The 17415-nt window shown below is 51.4% G+C and overlaps 1 protein-coding gene across 7 annotated transcripts in view; it reads left to right on the forward strand.

Moving 5' to 3' along the window:
* The window catches only part of PPP1R12B (protein phosphatase 1 regulatory subunit 12B), a 99297-nt gene that overhangs the window by 69512 nt on the left and 12370 nt on the right, over positions 1-17415 (forward strand). For 6 of the 7 annotated variants that reach the window (XM_061363125.1, XM_061363123.1, XM_061363124.1 and 3 more), the window contains one exon: positions 17110-17126. In XM_061363125.1, the coding sequence (XP_061219109.1) occupies positions 17110-17126 (17 nt within the window). Of the gene's footprint in view, positions 1-8584; positions 9089-17109; positions 17127-17415 lie in introns of those variants that run through there. The other variant, XM_061363129.1, reaches the window with a different exon arrangement.

The raw sequence follows: 17415 nt of genomic DNA on the forward strand, positions 1-17415 counted from the left end.
TGTGCCAGAAAACGTAGAACTTGCAGGAGCCTTTCCACGTACTTTTCACTTCAGTAGAGTGATTGAAGCCTTGTTTTGTCAAAATTAACCGGTTCCTTGCTGAGAATTGTCAGTAATGCTCTTCAGAATGCATTTTTGGTTTTCTGTTTGCAATACTGTGAGGCCAGAGGAGGCCATGGAGATGCTGCAAGGGCTAGAGCAGCTTTGCTCTGGAGGCAGACTGGGAGAGCTGGGCTTGATCAGCCTGGAGAAGGCTCCTTAAGGGAAGACCTTAGAGCAGCTCCCAGTGCTCACGTGCTCTGTGGCAAGTCCCCTGTTTCCTTACACACCACATGTACATTAGAGCCTGGTTTAGGCTCTCCTCACACTCTGCTGGTGCTGCTTTTCCCATTCTTCCACTCCTCTTGTTTTTATCCACTTTCCAGTTCATTGTCTTTACTGCATGCCTCCAGCATCATGTCACTTGGTCAGTCTTCCCATTTTACATCCAGATCAGTGAGATTTCTGCCCTGCTGACTGGCCAGCACTTTGGCAAGAATCATGGAGCATCCCTGCGGTCTGTGCTGCCCCATCCCTGACAGTGTTCAAGGCCAGGTTGGATGGGGCTTGGAGCAACCTGCTGTAGTGGAAGCTGTCCCTGCCCATTTCAGGGGGTTGGAACTGGATGAGCTTTAAGATCCCATCCAATTCTAATGGTTCTGTGGTTTGGGGATGTTCTATTTCTCACACCTGTTTTGCTTTTAGTGGTGTTTTATCTCCCAGTCACTTCCCATTGTGATCACAGTGCTCACCTTTTTGACAAGATGGATTTGACCAACAGCTAGAAAGATCAAACAGGGCTTTAGCGTTTTGTGCCTTGCCTGCCACTGCCAGCCTGGGTGTTTGGGACCCCAGGGGTCCCGGTGACTCCCTCAAGGCCACACTTCTGTTGTTGCCCTCACTCCCTGTGGCCGTGGGCTGACGATCTTCCCCTGGGCTGTCTTTTTAAGCTCAAGAAGGCTCCGAGCCCTCCACTTTCTGGACTGCTGTTGCCTAATAAGGTAAGGTATGTCCTCAGGGCCCGCGCTGTTTTGCCGTGATACAGGGAAAGTTGACTACTAAAGGAGAGCAAAATAGGTGAATGTCTTTGCTAGCTGATAAGAGAATAAAACCTTTTAATCCAGACAGTGCTAAATGGTGCTGTTCCTCCTGTGCCTGCTCGCTGCAGCCCAGGGTCCTTCCTGGGCTTTAAGGGGACAGGTATTTTCCCCTGGTTTTACCCTTGGATCCTTAGTTCCAACACAGACAGGCGTGAGGAGTGGGGGAAGCCTTCTGGCCCATGGCCAAGGTCACGTAGATGGGACTGTGCGTCACTGGCATGACTACAGCTAAATCATGGAGCATTTAATTAGGTGCAGCAGCAGGCTGTGAGAGATGGGCTCTGGTAAGTCCTGGTGACAAACAGAATGCTCTAGTGGGCACACATTGTGTATGCTGTGGGGAAAGGAGATCTTTAATGCCTGTATAACAAGCAATGTAACATAGCAGAAAAGTGCTGCAGGAGCTGCCATGGAGCTTTAAACATGGGGAAGAGCAGTTTGATCGTCTGGGCTGCCCTGGGTTTCTTGGGAGGTTAAGGGGGCCGACACTACAGAAATCTGCATTCATTCCACACCCTATGGAAAATGTTCACATCTGCACAGAGGATTTGCCTTATGACTTCTCCAGCCCAATTTGCTTGCATTGGTTTCTCTCAAGCTCAGTGTTTTGCGAGGGTGGCAGACTTGCTGTCTGCTGTCCCTCTTAACAGAGCATTTCAATCTCCAGCGTGGAGCTCAGTTCCTATTTACAGCTCTGGGACAGTGCATTGTTTGTGCTTGAAGGCAGCAGTGGACTGCAGGGTGGCAGCTAAATGTGTTCAGGTTAATTCCTCTAATTCACCAAGCTGCTGAATTAAGAGGCTGTAATGTGAAGCAGTGCCCATGATGGGGATGGGTAACACAAAACCAGCTCAAATCCGATCTGCGAGTCCCAGGCAGACGAAGCAAACCAGCGAGTCCTCCAGGAATGGTTTACAAGGTCACAGACTCATAACTATTTAAGGTAACTTTAACTTCTGGTTTAGTCAATTACTCTCCCCACTTCGGTGTGCTCCGGGGTGACTGATCATTCCAAGTTGTCAACGAGTGGGTTCTGCCGAGGCGCTGGAGCTGGGCTCAGCAGCGCACCCGATACCCACCGGAGCCCTTGGCTCTTGCTGGCATTGCTGGGAGGCCTCTGCAGTCACTTCAAATTATCCCATTTCACCCCAGGGCCCTGTCCCTTTGCCGATGTGGCAGCTGTCCCACAGGTGTCCCGGGATCCTTTTGCCTTCTTCCTGGAAGGAACTGGGAGCAGTGTGGTGGGCAGGGTGGCAGCAGGATCAGTGCTGTGTGTATGCACCTCCCCAGCTCCAGTGCAGTTGAATGCAGCATGCCCCATGATACAGCACAGGTAACGTTCAGAGTGGCTGTTCTAGATCCACTGCTGAGGAGCAGCCTTGCTCCCTGGAATGTACCCCAGAGACAGACTAAACCTCGCTATTGTTTTATGTCTAATTGTGTTTATAATTTCTGACTTTTTAAACTTAAGAGCATGTGTTTGTGCTCACAGGTGTAATGGAGCATCACATCAGTTTCTGTTTGAAACTGTCAAGCTCTATCTCATCAGGACACACTCAAGATTATGGAAAGGGAAAATCTCTGCTTGTAGCAGGTTCTCTGCCCCCCCAGGAGCCGGTGATCATACTTTGTTATCAGTCCTCCAGCAGGCCACAGGGAGGATATTTCTCCTGATGTGATTGAAGACATCCTATAGAATCATAGAATAGTTTGGGTTGGAAAGGACCTTAAGATCATCAAGATCCAACTCCCCTGCCATGGGCAGGGACACCTCACACTAAACCATGGCACCCAAGGCTCTGTCCAACCTGGCCTTGAACACTGCCAGGGATGGAGCATTCACAACCTCCCTGGGCAACCCATTCCAGTGCCTCACCACCCTAACAGTAAAGAACTTCTTCCTTGTATCCATGGGGAGGGTGATTTCTGCTGCCTGTCCGCACGTGGGAGAAGGATGGAGAATTCCAGAAGTGTTGATGGAGAGAGGCCTCTGGAGACCCCCCAAGCTGCAGCTTGTGCTCATCACCTTTCTTATGCCATTGGGCACCACCAGAAAGTGTTTTGGCAGAGTGCTTCGGTTGCTGTTAGATCCTCCTTAGCCTTCTCCACCAACCACCTTGCTCAGAATCTCCTCATAGGACTTTGGTGCTTGAATGTCTTGAGGTTTATGTTGGCCTGGTCTTCACCACCCTCACAGGAAAGAACTTTCTCCTTAAATTCAATCTAAACTTCCCCTGTTTCAGTTTGAACCCCTTGTCCTACCACTACAGTCCCTAATGAAGAGTCCCTCCCCAGCATCCCTATAGGCCCCCTTCAGATACTGGAAGCTGCTCTGAGGTCTCCATGCAGCTTCTCCAGGCTGAAGAGCCCTGACTTTCTCAGCCTGGCTCCATACGGAGGTGCTCCAGCCCCTGAGCATCCTCGTGGCCTCCTCTGGACTTGTTCCAACAGTTCCATGTCCTTTTTATGTTGAGGACACCAGAACTGCACACAATGCTCCAAGTGAGGTCTCACAAGAGCAGAGTAGAGGGGGAGCCTGGTTTGTGTTGGAGGGACCTTAAAGCTCCTCCAGCTCCAACCCCTGCCACAGGCAGGGACCCCTTCCACTGGAGCAGCTTGCTCCAAGCCCCTGTGTCCAACCTGGCCTTGAGCACTGCCAGGGATGGGGCAGCCACAGCTTCTCTGGGCACCCTGTGCCAGCGCCTCAGCACCCTCACAGGGAAGAGCTTCTGCCTTAGATCTAGCCTAAATCTCCCCTCTTTAAGCTTGTCTTTTGCCCCTTGTCCTATCACTACAGTCCCTCATGAAGAGTCCCTCCCCAGCATCCCTATAGGCCCCCTTCAGACACTGGAAGCTGCTCTGAGGTCTCCATGCAGCTTCTTCAGGCTGAACAGCCCCAGCTTTCTCATCCTGTCTTCATAGAGGAGGTGCTCCAGCCCCTGATCATCCTCGTGGCCTCCTCTGGACTTGCGCCTCAACAGCATGTTGAGGACACCAGAAAAAAAGCCCTTCATATGTTGGATGCGCTGGATAAAGATCCCTGTGTACAGCAATAGATGTCTGGGCAGCCCTTGGGGACATGGCTGTACGCCTTGGAGAAGGGAGGAATTGCGCAAGGGAAGATGGCTTCAGCAGGCACAACTGGAATGCATCCTGCTCAGTCCTTGCCTTCCAGTCCATCTCTCATCAGGGTGCTGGTGGGTGCTGCTTTGTGGCAGAGCCCCCCTGAGACCAGTAGCCCCCGGTGCCTGGATGTGCCATGCAGAATGGTGCAGTCCCATGTTTAAGTAGCGAGTGATTTCTCTCCCAGTTAAGCTCAGAAGGAGTGAAAAGCAGAGGCTGTATTGCCAAATGGCTAACAAGGAACTGAAGAGTAATCTAAATTTGTTTGGAATACCAAACTCAAATTCCCTGACAGTGAAATATCCTTCAGAAACTAGCACTGTAGGGAAAATTGTGTGTTCCAGCAATGCAAGTTTTGTCCCCCTTGTCTTTAAAAGGTCACTTTTTGTTCTCGGTTTATATCCTCCCACATGCTTCTCTTCAGAAAAAGCCTCATCTTTGGTAAGTCATTGTTAGTTTTTTGCTCTTGGACATGGAGTTCCCCAATGAGAAATAACTGTTTGGCAGAAGCTGCTTCATTATTTCGGATGTCAAGACGTAGAATCCTTAAGCTACAAACCTCCTTCCCGGCAGGAATTTCCCACCAGCTTTGGTTTAATTCCCACTTCAGCACTTTTTTGTTCCTCATTATAGCAGGTACCCAGAACGTAGCTAATGCTGGGTGCTGCTGGGGGGGAATCTGGGGCATGGGGGTCCATATATGTAGGCTTATTTTCATTGCTTCTGGATGTCCTCATTGGGAGCGAACACAACCTTGTGCACTGCTGCTGTTGAAGGAAGGCCAGAAATAGGTCTGGAGCATAGCTGGATAGCAATGTGTTGAAGTTATGCATTAGTTTGGCCAGTGGCACTAGAATATTGCTTTGTGTCAGCGGCTGCTTCCACAGACCAGGCAACAGAAGGGGTTTACAGCCATGGTGTGGCCGGCGCGGGTGGGAGCTATGGATGATCCGATGAATTTAGATAGAGAACAAAATGGGTCAGGGCTGTTGCGAGGGCCTCGAGATTTCTATTTCTCTATGTCATATTTTGGAAAGTCCCTCAGCTTGAAATAGCTGTGTTTCCATCTGGTTCTTGTTTGAGTGCTGGCTTGCTCCCTCACCCTGACATGGCCTGTTAATAGCCCTGCAAGTTTCTGCTGCATCCCTCCTTCCTAACCCGGCGTGTTTGTGCTGCTGCATCCCCTGTAAGGGAGCTGGGTCAGGAAGGGGGAGCTGGTCCATAAACACCTGCAGGGTGCAAACGCTGAGCAACTTGCACTGAAAAATGCTTTGTTCTAATGCTGCTTTATCCTTAGTGGTAGTTACTGGGTGAAGTCACCTGATTTTTGCTGGGAGCACTGCTCTACACTGGAATTGTGAGTGCACAGTGAAAAACAGCTCTCAGGATTTCTTATGCTGCTTCTTTTGAGCAACACACAGTATTAAAGCATGGTATTCCAACACCAGAGGAACGTGGAGCTGTTGGAGCAAGGCCAGAGGAGGCCACGGAGATGCTGCGAGGGCTGGAGCAGCTCTGCTCTGGAGCCAGGCTGAGAGAGCTGGGCTGGGGCAGCCTGGAGAAGAGAAGGCTCCTGAAGGGGAGACCTTAGAGCAGCTCCAGTGCCTAAAGGGGCTGCAGGAAACCTGGAGAGGGGCTTGGGACAAGGGATGTAGGGACAGGGCAAGGGGAATGGCTTGAACCTGCCCGAGGGGAGACTGAGCTGAGCTCTTAGGCAGAAGCTCTTCCCTGTGAGGGTGCTGAGGCGCTGGCACAGGGTGCCCAGAGAAGCTGTGGCTGCCCCATCCCTGGCAGTGCTCAAGGCCAGGTTGGAGCTGGATGAGCTTTATGGTCCCTTCCAACACCAACTGGGCTGGGGTTCTATGATTTTGCCCAGAAAAGTGGAGTTTTCTCTGGGCAGTCCCAGGGGTTGTGTCCAGGGCCTGTGCAAACGCTCATGGAAGGTGAGTTTTAATCCCTGTCTCTGGGAGCTATAGAAACATTCCTCAGCCAGGTCAGCAGCAGCAAAGCTCCAGCACAGAGCAGGCTGCTGGTTCTCACTGAGGAATATCCTTAACAGGCAGAAACAGGCAGATCTAAACCATGACCTTGAATCTTACAAATATGGGGATGTGAGAATGGGAGCGCTGCAAAGGAAGAGCTGGGTTTTGTGCTTGGACAGGGGAAACATTGAAAGCAAACAGTACAAAACTGCAGGAGGAAACCTATAAATGAGGCACCTTTGTTGAAATGATGAAACCCAGATTGCTCTCGTTCTGCTGTCTCTCTCCTGGCTAATATGGGTGCTAATTTTCATGCCACCCCTTCTCTTTGAAATGAGTTAGTGTCTGCCCAGATGCGTTCTGTCAATCTGGGAGGTATCTGCACTGGGTGACTAATTAACTTTGAATTAGTAGGGAATCAAAAGCTCGGGTTTTGCTTTGCTTTGCGCCTTGTGCTGCGAGTTCTGGACTGAAACGTTGGGTTTGGAGCTTTCCCCACCCCTCCTCAGCAGAAACGTGGCTGTGGAGCGATGCAGCAACCGTTCATTTGGGACTGGAGCACAACCCTGCCATTTAGAGCTGCTTAACTCCACCTTGGTGACTAAGCTGGGCTTTGTCAGCCTCCGAACTGCAATTGGGCCACTCCAGTCTGCTGGTGGCCACATGGCTTAACCCAGTTTCACTTCCTCAGGCTGCTTTGACACCCCTGAAGCTGAGACTCACGCGTGGGTGCAGGTTCTATCGATGTGCATTGAAATGTCTGAATTACCTTGTCTCTGTACAGGCTCCAGCCTGCAGGAGAGTGGAGGATGGGGGTGATGAGTGCAACAGCTGGAGGTTGGAAAGATCAAGGTCCTGCCACAGTCTCCCTGAGCAGCAGGGTGCCTGTCACTACCTTCTGGTGTGTCTGGACTTCATTTCCATACCTTGAAAAGGGAATGCAGCAATATTGCCAGGCAAAATGAGACCTCTCCAAACTTCTCTTTTCCCCACCTCCTGCAGTCAGTGAAGGAGGAGGCATCCAGCAGAAACCTGACCTCAAAGAGACTTTCTTAGAGAAGGACAGTCCCTCAGCCCCCGTGGTCACACTGTGATGCTGCATTGCCCTGGATGGTGACTGCTGGGTGGCAGGAGAAAGCAGTGTAGCTGTCCTTCCCCAGCTGTGTGTCAGTGACATAACACAGTTGCCAAGGAGCATGCAAAAAAGGGGCAATATTGGAGTAATGCTCTTACCATGGTTTTATGGAGATACTCCCCTGCACTTGCTGGGAAGTGTTGGATGATGAAGCAGCCTGTGGAGCAGGTGGGTTTGCTCCACGCACCCAGTGCCATGGTCTGTGGCTGGTTTGGGTGGTATGAGTGAGCCCATCCTTCGGTACTGGTTTGTTGGTACTGCTCTACTGGAACAGCTCCTGTGCAGATACCTGGGCTGGTGCCTTTATAGATTTGCAGCCTTACAGTTGCAAGACTGTCTTTAGTGTGTGAGGGCTGTTAAACTGCTGCGTGCTGGAGGGTGTTTGTCGAAGAGCATCCTGCCTGCTTGTTTAGGTGGGACAGGACGGACATCACTTGCCTTGGCAGGGCAGAGCCTCCCACCAGAGCCCAGTGACCTCTGGCTTTAGCTTGCACAGCACAGCTCAGCCAAGAGCTAGCTGGAAGTTTGCTGGGAGAAGTACAGACTCTCCCCACCCTCGTTCCTCCCCTCCTATTCCCCTTCTTCTCCTCCTCAATCCCAAGCACCCCTTTCAATGTATGTAAATGACACAAGGTCCACATCGCCTTCTTGCAGCTCCAAACAGCCTCCTGAGCGAACACCAGCAATCCTGTTGTGCTGCCTGAGCGTGGCACAAACTGCTCCATGGCCTTTAAAACGTCTCCTTTGTCTCAGGCACAAGGCAGGGGCTGGGGTTCAGTCAGTTCCCCCCTGCCCTCCAGGCCACAGCGCTTTCAGTTCTCTTCTTCCCCCCCCTTCTTTTCCCTTTCCTTTTTTCCCTACAAGTGGCAGCCCCAATCCCAAGCTGAAAGTGAATCGCTGCTGCTGGCCACCCTCCAGCATTCCTGGCGGAGCGAGTCAGGATCTGGAATGTCAGAAGGCAGCGGCAGGGAGGGATGGGAGAAGCCTGCGCGTGGGTAACGGCGCCCGGGAGGAGGAGGAGGAGGAGGAGGAGAAGGAGGACGGAACAAAACACAACTTCATCTGGAACTGCCCCTTTCCCAACCAGCGCTTGTTCCTGATTTATGCCGTGGTGTTTCACTTGGCGTGCGGCTCGGCGCGCTGACGGCAGAGCCCGCCTCAAACCAGGCTTAGTTTTCTTCTTCTTCTTTTTTCTTCCTGGCAAAAGGCGTCGTGTCTGGGTAAACGCAGCAGTTTTCCAGCTCCTCTCCTGAACCAGGAGCGTTTCCTCTGGGGGGAAGATCCCTCAGTCCTGTGGCAGAGGAAGTGTCCTCCTATGGCTGATTTGGGATGGGTCCCGGCCGGTGAAGCTGGCACTGAGCAGCGCCCCGCGCAGTGAGTCCTTCACACCTTCTCCTCTTCTTCTTGGACAAGAAACATCGTGGAGCCTCAGCTCTCCCTCCAGCACATGAATGCCTAAAATTACACCCCCTGAACAGCAGGGTTTAATTACCAGAGCTGTGAATAGTGTAATTAGCTTGTTCTGACCTTGGAAGAAGGACCCAGTGCTGTAGAACGACAAGAGAGCAAGACTTGTGTTGCTTCTCAGGCACCCAGCCCGCAAGGCCATGTCGTCCCTGTACACCAGGAGTAAGGAGTATACTCGCAGCAGGAAGGCTCAGTCAGATTCTCCCCCCTCCTCTCCTTCCCCGATCGCAAAGACACTCAAAGTAAGCAGCTTTTTCCTTTCTGTGTTACATGGGGACCTGCTCAGCACGTGCTCTGGGCAGAGGCTGGTGGTGGTGGTGGTTTGTTGGCTTACCCCTGGAGACCTGTGTCTGTGTTTGCTTTGGAAAGAGGATGGTTGAAATGAAACTTGGGAAGGTGCCTCTGCAGCAACAGGTTTTAAGGAAGCTGCCAGAGCCCCGGTGCTGGGATTGTTTGCATGGCTGGCTGTTGGGAGGTGCTGGGATGGGAGTTTCCCCCTGGCCTCGCTCTCCTGGTAGGCTCTTCATCAGGGACTGTAGGGAAGAATGAGGACAGGAGGGAATGGCTTGAACCTGCCCGAGGGGAGACTGAGCTGAGCTCTTAGGCAGAAGCTCTTCCCTGTGAGGGTGCTGAGGCGCTGGCACAGGGTGCCCAGAGAAGCTGTGGCTGCCCCATCCCTGGCAGTGCTCAAGGCCAGGTTGGACACAGGGGCTTGGAGCAAGCTGCTCCAGTGGAAGGGGTCCCTGCCTGTGGCAGGGGTTGGAGCTGGAGGAGCTTTAAGGCCCCTTCAGCACAAACCAGGCTGGGATTCTGGGATTCCATTGCTGGACAAAATCCTCACTGATGACAATGAGGCAAAACCTGACCAGCTTGTTAAACTGGGCTCTGATAGTGCTGCTGAGCCGAGGGTTGCGATCCAGCTTTCACCTTTGGGGCTGGGCTGACCTGTGGCAGCGTTTAATAATTGCAACGACAAAAAGGAAGAGAATCACCTGCAGCAGGAGATGGGTCGCCCCAGAGCAGAGCTGGTGTCCCCATCACCAGGGTTTGGGGAACCTGCTGTAACCGCGTTGCTGACAGCTCTGGAGTCATGGAGAGGCCATCATGAAACCTGCAGGTCTGCATCACTGTATGGGCAGTCCCTTCACTGTCAAGAAGTGGTATCATGCCAGAGTCCAAGCCTGGGGGAATTAGTTTTAAACAGGCAGGCTAATTTTAGATGTTAAGCATTAAGTTAATCTGAGCACTGGTGTTTGCTCAGAGGCGATAGGCATTGTCTGCTCCTTTTGAGGTGACAGAGCTTGGTCTGGAAAAGGCATATGTGAGAAGGGTTTTAACCACTGCAGTGGTGCTCATGGAAGCAGTCCCTGGCCCTGGGGCTCTGCTGGCTGCTCCCGGGCTGTTCACTGTGTAACCCAGTCTCTGCTTTCTTCCCATCTGCAGCCGGGATGTCTCTGGGGAGGCTTTAGATAATCTAAAACCATCCCTTGTGTGCTTAGATAGACTCTCTTCATCAGTCTTTACAGCTGTGCTCACCACCACACTATTCATAACCAGCCTAATAGCAGGTGGGGAACCTCTCAGATGTCTTCTTACTCATAAAGTTAAGCTGGGAATGCTTTTCTTTCTTTCAAACCCCCAGGTTTTTAAGATCAGTTGTGTTCAGTGTACACAGACTGACTCATTCCCCCCCTCCTCATTATACCCCTATAAACAAGTGGCAAACACCTCACACAAGCTGTGACTGCTTCAGTGCAGGCTCGCAGGAGGTGCTGGTTTTCTCCATCCATAGCCATGGTGGTTCTTGCAGTGGTAATGGTGATGCCAGCTGTGAGCATCCATGTGGGAGAAGCCAGACCAGGAGTGTAGCAGCAGCATCAACTCACAAGTCAGTATAGGAAACAGTCCTGGTGCTATCTGGGTTATGGAAGCAGCCCATGCCTTAAAAGGCTAATTAGGGAAGGATTTACTTCAGGCTAAAAAGAAAGTATCTGAGTTAACTCTTTCTCCAAGACGATGTAATTCTGCCATGAGCAAGAGAACAGGATTTGTCCCATCTTTGTATTCCCCCCCCATGCCCACAGTAACAGACCCCTCACCCCAGGGTGCCACCAGCCTTCATAGGACAGGTAGGAATGTGAAATCTTGGAGTCTTTTATCCTTCCATCCAGTCAAGATTGATACCAGCAGACCTGTGGGCTCTAAACGTTCCCAGCTGAGCAGGGGTGCGAAAGCAAAGGAGCAGGCAGGGGGCCCCCAGCACAAGAGGGCCATAATTCCTTAGGGCCATATCCATGGCTCCACTCACTACAAGGCTTTTTCCCTCTGCTCTTAGCTCACTCCCTCATTAATCCACCTTCAGTGCTTTCAATTGAGCTTTCCAGCTGAATTTTTGTCAGTAAGGGCTCAGCAATGCAGTTCTGAGCACGCTCTGTGGTCTGCACTGGTTGATTTTGTTCTGCCTTTTGTTGGACCGTCTGAGGGAGCCACTTGAAGTGGAATGGGGAGGCAGGAGCATCGCCTTCCGTGCACCGTGTGTTTGCACCAAGTCACTTGATGGTCATACTTGGGTGTAAAAGAGCAGCAATTCCCAATTGCCTTTTCTGTTCATGGGCCTCCACCTTGAGCTCACAGCTACCCCAGGCTGTGATTACCACAGGCAGAGGGGGCTGATCTGGGTGTGGGTGCCGATGTGGACACATACATCTGGAGCCCAAAGCAAATCTTAAAGGAACAAAGAAGTTAATGGACAAAAATGGGAGCTGCCTGAGCTGCAGGTGCTTGCCCAACCAGCAGGGGTTGCATATTACATGATAGGACAAAGCAGAAGCTCTTCCCTGTGAGGGTGCTGAGGCGCTGGCACAGGGTGCCCAGAGAAGCTGTGGCTGCCCCATCCCTGGCAGTGCTCAAGGCCAGGTTGGACACAGGGGCTTGGAGCAAGCTGCTCCAGTGGAAGGGGTCCCTGCCTGTGACAGGGGTTGGAGCTGGAGGAGCTTTAAGGTCCCTTCCAACCCAAACGAGGCTGTGGGTCTAGCATTAATATATGAATAACGGTATGAAATCTTAAAGGTAATGTGACCAAACCAGGCTTCTTTTAATCAGTGAGAGATGTCCTGGTGTGCTGGGAGGTTGCTAGAAATGCCTGATGGATCACAGCCTTCATGGAGTTTGGAATAGAAGCAGGCCTGATTGTCAGTTTTCACTCCATGAGGGTTTTTGCAGCCGTTTCAGATGCTCCTGGTGACAGGTTTGTTCTCCTGTTGGGCAGACCTGTAGGAGTTCTTTGGTTTGCTGTGCTGCCACTGCAAATGCACTGGAGGATAATGACCAGTGCAAGAACATTTCTCCAGGACACTTTATCTTCCTGGGATTCCATTTTATGGCTTGGACTTGTTCTAGTTGTGATAAAGATGCTGCTGCATAGATCAAAACGGGGTCAAATAAGTTGTCTCGTGACATTCTCTATCTGATTTCTGGATTGCTGACTACAGGGTTTGTGGAAATGATCACCTCCTCTCCCGTAAGGCAGCAAAAAATAGGGGATATGAAACTTGCATTTTAAGGCAATTAACCTCTCCAGCACCCTGAACTGTTTAGCACTGACCATTTCTCAAGCATCGTGTTCCTGAGATGGGAATCAGTGTGAAATCCTTCTGGGTGCTCTTTGCTCCCTGGATTTGAGTTCTCCTCTGTGAATGTCCATATCTGGAAGCGTAGTCTCTGGGCACCACCCGTGAGCTGTTCCCTGCTGTGACTCAGTAACCGGACGATGCTCCTGGGTCTGGCTGCATCTGGATGTGTAAATAAAAGGGGTCAGGAGCCACGCTGTGCCCCTGGGGGTAAGTGGCTGTGTCCCTGCGGCTAAACTTTCTTCTTCAGCTCTCCTCCCTTCCCAGGAACAGAGCGAACTGATCCCAGCCAAAGCCAGGGCAGGGAGCCTGTTAACTACTGAAGGTTCGGAATGCTTGTGGATGATGCAGAAAGAAGCACACAACATAACACTGCAGCCTCTTTAAAACTCCCACTTTGGCCCTCTACTGCTTGGCATGGGTGCCCTTGGAGAAGCTGGTTAACCAACCAGAGAACAATCACATAGCATCATGGAATGGTTTGGGTTGTAAAGGGCCTTCAAAGGCCATCTAGTCCAACCCCCTGCAATGAGCAGGGATGTCTTCAACTAGATCAAGTTGCCCAGAACCGCATCCAGCCTGGCCTGGGATGTCTCTAGAGCATCACTGGTGATCGCTCAGCTTTTGAAACCATTGCCCCTGGCAGGGCAGGGAGAGCAGAAGGTCAGAGGACAGCTTGAGGTCGCACCATACCAGGGAATCAGCCTGGACTGTAAGAGGGGAGAAAGAGGATGTCTTTAATTTGGGTCAGCTCATGGTCCAGCCACAACCCCAAGCACGCTGGCACAGCTGAGACAGGGAGGTGCTGTGGGATGCGAATGAGCGGCCACAGGAAGCAATGGGGAGAGCAGATGGAAACTGCAGGCAGCAAAGTGCTTCAGAGTGCCAGAGACCAATGTTGCCTTCCATTGCAGGAACCCCTTATAGTCTTTTGTTTCATAAAATGAACACAAACCTATAGAAAAAGGGTCTGGGAGAGACAGAGGGCTCAGTGCATCCATTCCCCAGGGCACCAGCAGCTGTACCTGCACTATTCCTGACCCATGGATCTTGTGCTTGCAGGATTCCACCAGTGGAGATGGTGGTTCTTGGTGGTCAAAGGAAATCATGGCCCTTGGGGAGCTGTCAGGTTGTTGACAGGCTTGGGGTGGTTTTGGAGGGGAGGGGTTTGGTTGGTTGGGTTTTCCTTATGATGACTTGTAAGTTCTATTAATGACCCAAAAGTGCTGAGGTTACTCCTGCAGTTCAATAGAAGATCTTTGGAGCAGAGGTCCTCAAGCAGGTGAGAGTAGCTCCAGGTTCATATCAGTGACTGGGCAGCTGGTCTGCAGCTGGTTTAGACTGAAACAGATGAGGGGTGGGGAGAGAGACAGTGAAAACTGACTTAGTGCTCACAGCACAAGATGCTCAGTGTGCCACAGAACGGGGCAGCACACCCAGACCAGCCCTCATCACTGCTCATACAAGCACTGCCTATGGCCATGGTGGCTGTGCTGGGGTGCTGTGTGGCTGCAGGAGGGGGTGACGGGTTTTGGAACATGGTTCACACACAGCAGGTTGGCTTCAGGTGGTTTGAATTCTATCTGGTGGCCAAGCAGGTATTTAAATACCCCATGATAAACCTGAAAAGAGTGTGCCAGAGGAAGGCATTGCTGCCTGCACACCTGTGGCATTCCGTACTGAAGGAATTGAGGAGGAGAAATCTTCCCTTCTTGTGTCACTTGGGCACTGGGCTTTTGTTTCCTCGTGTCTGGAGGGTTTTGTCTCAGCTCCGGGCGCTTTGCAAAATCAGGTTTTTTACCAGTGAAGTTTGTGCCCTTAGAAAAGAAGGAAAATGAAAATAAATCAGAGCAACAGCTCCAGGTTTGGGAATTGTGGCCTTCACTAAATTAAAATCCCATCCAGCTCCATGTTTACAGGGGAGGTTTGTCCCCAGGTGACAGCAGTGACAAACCGCGGCTCCTGCAAAGCCAATGGGCCCCATGGGAGGTGTGGGGAGCCGAGGGACAGCAGTGACAACAACCAGGGGACAGCTGCAAATGTGGGGTGGCAGGAGATGCGTCCCTATGTGCTTGGTTCTGATTAAGCATGTGCTAGCTGTACTGAAAGCCATGGGGTCTGTTGCAGGCGGCTGCCAAAGCCACTATTCCATCTTGGAGGACCTTTTAATGTTATGCTTCAGTAACAGCAGTGGTTATTAAGCAAAGTTTATTGATTTATAGCTTGTGAAAACGTCTTTTGCCTCAGGCTTTGGGGAGCTGGGGGTTCGGTGGAGGTGGTTTGGCTGCACTGGATTATTAATCATCTCCTATTCTGTAATCCTTGCATTTGTACAAGAGCAGCTCGAGTTGGAGGGCAGCGCTATCCATCACGGCAGCCGGAGCCTTCAGGATGCTGTGGCAAACCATGGCTCTCAGGTCGGCAGAGCAGCATTCCCAGGAGGAAATGGCCTTGGAATAACTGTCAAAGGCAGAGTTTAACCTTCTCATTACTCTGCACCCATTGGAAAACCAGACTTGACCCCAACCATACCTGACTTGAAAGACAAATGTGGCTTGAGGGGAACACTGATCTGAGTTGTACCCAATGCGGACCAGACAGCCCTCCTCATTGCTCTTTCCCCTTCCAGCACTCCTGCCAGCAGCAGTGCTACACACAGGGAAGGTGCCCTTTGTACGGCTGTATCAGCCCTACCAAACACAGGAATCTGCGAGATGCAGGACCTGCAGCACTATAGAACATGGTGGCTTTTGCATAGAAAAGGCAAAACCAGCCCCTGAAAGCAGCTGGCTTTGCTTTACCTTTAATTCCTAACCCAAACAGGACTCACAGGAGGGTATTTGACAGTGCAGCAATAAAACAAAGCAGGTTCCTAAACTTTCCCCTCTTAAGAGAAGGGAGGAGCCAGGCTGGAGCAGCTCTGGGATCTTGGGAAGCGGTGGTTATTTAATCCTAAGTGTTGGTCGGGGTCACTGAGACACAACACACCAAAATACATTCCTTGACAGCTATCTTAAAATAGTGCAGGTTTCCCTGCGCTTGCCACTTGGAGATAAAGGAGGAGAAAATGTGCCCAAAGAAGCAATCTCCTTCTTCTTTTTCTTGTAAATAGACTTTTTCAGCCTTTGCTGGGTCAGGTCTCACTGCAGAGGAACACACTTGGAAGCAATTGGGCCAATTCCTGCCTTGGCAAGAGCTGTGGCCGAGCCTTCTTCTGGCACTGGGTGTATTTTATCTCAACCTTCCACAGGGAATTTGGTTTTAGTTGCACTTCACTGCGTTCCTGACAGCTGGGAGCGTTCCTGGGGTTTTAAGGGAAGGATTCTGCCCTCCACGATCCGAGCACATTTCTGAAATCAAATCCAGCGCCGTTCCTGGCGCTGTGCAGCATTCCAGTGTTCCGGGCGAGTAAAGAGCCATGGCTGCTACCAAGCTGTGCCTTTTCCTTGCATGGACCAACATCAGCACAGTGAGAACTGGGGGTTCAGAAGGAAGCAGCTTGTGCAGGGAGCATCAGTCTGCTCTAGGGAGACCCCCCTGCAGCCCTGATCCAGCTCTGGGGCAGCAGCGAGCTGCTGGAGCTGTTGGAGCGAGGCCAGAGGAGGCCATGGAGCTGCTGCAAGGGCTGGAGCAGCTCTGCTCTGGAGCCAGGCTGAGAGAGCTGGGCTGGGGCAGCCTGGAGAAGAGAAGGCTCCTGAAGGGGAGACCTTAGAGCAGCTCCAGTGCCTAAAGGGGCTGCAGGAAACCTGGAGAGGGGCTTGGGACAAGGGCTTTTTATCAGGGACTGTAGTGATGGGACAAGGGGTGATGGGTTCAAACTGAAACAGGGCAAGTTCAGGTTGGAGATAAGGCAGAAGCCCTTCCCTGTGAGGGTGCTGAGGCGCTGGCACAGGGTGCCCAGAGAAGCTGTGGCTGCCCCATCCCTGGCATTGTTCAAGGCCAGGTTGGACACAGGGGCTTGGAGCAAGCTGCTCCAGTGGAAGGGGTCCCTGCCCGTGGCAGGGGTGGAGCTGGAGGAGCTTTATGGTCCCTTCCAACACAAGTCTGTCATTTTGTTCCATGTTTTCATGATGTTTGAAGAAGAATCTATCGCATGTCCACCCTTTTGACTGGTGTAGGGGTCTTCTTCTTCCTTGTGCAGCTTCTGTGTGTCTGACTGCCCCGGTGAGGCTTTTATTCCTGGGGGAGTTACTTGCACGTGGAGAAAAAGTACTGTTTGTGACTTCCTGATGTTTTACACAAATAGGCAGCAAGCTCCACGTGTTGTGGTCCATTCACCCCTCTCACTGCACAGGGCAGTGATCAAAGTCAGGAGGTATAATTTGATTTAAAGAGGGAAACAATAGCATGGGTTTGGTTCAAAGGGATGGGTTTCAGTTCTGAATGCTAGAATTTGGGGAACAATGATCCGTAGTTTTTAGGGTTGCAAAAGCAAATCTTGAAATGCTTCAGTGAAGCAGTTGAAAGGATTCAGGCAGGATCCATGATTCCCAGCTTGAGCATGGGAATTAATGCTGTGAGTTTGTGGTGAGGGAGGTGATGGTGTCAGAGGCAGGAAATTGCTGCTGCGTTGTTGAACTGAACCTTTCATTCTCCTCACTAATTCCCTTTTTCTTTTTTTTTTTCTCCTTCAGCATGAAAGACTTTCCAGGTAAGAATTTCCTTTTTTTCTTTAGTATTTTGTGTTGAGTATTCATGAGCAGTGTATTTTGGGATGGTTTGGGGGATTCCCTGTGCTTCAGATCAACAGCATAAGCTGAAGCTGCTACCGGCCGCTTGCTCTCTACCTTGGCTCAACTGTTGGGCCAGGTTGCTTCTGTCCTTTGCTTCCCAAATTGTTTAACAGCTCCTCTGCAGAGAAGAAACGCTCTGTGCCCTATCAGAAATGGAGCCCATTCCCACCATGAAGATGAGAGGTCCGTGGGTAATTGTGGATGCAC

Source organism: Neopsephotus bourkii, unplaced genomic scaffold, assembly GCF_033783945.1.
Source record: "Neopsephotus bourkii isolate Nb327-2 ecotype Australia unplaced genomic scaffold, CSIRO-AGI_Nbou_v1 NB_1139, whole genome shotgun sequence".
Lineage (NCBI taxonomy): Eukaryota > Metazoa > Chordata > Aves > Psittaciformes > Psittacidae > Neopsephotus > Neopsephotus bourkii.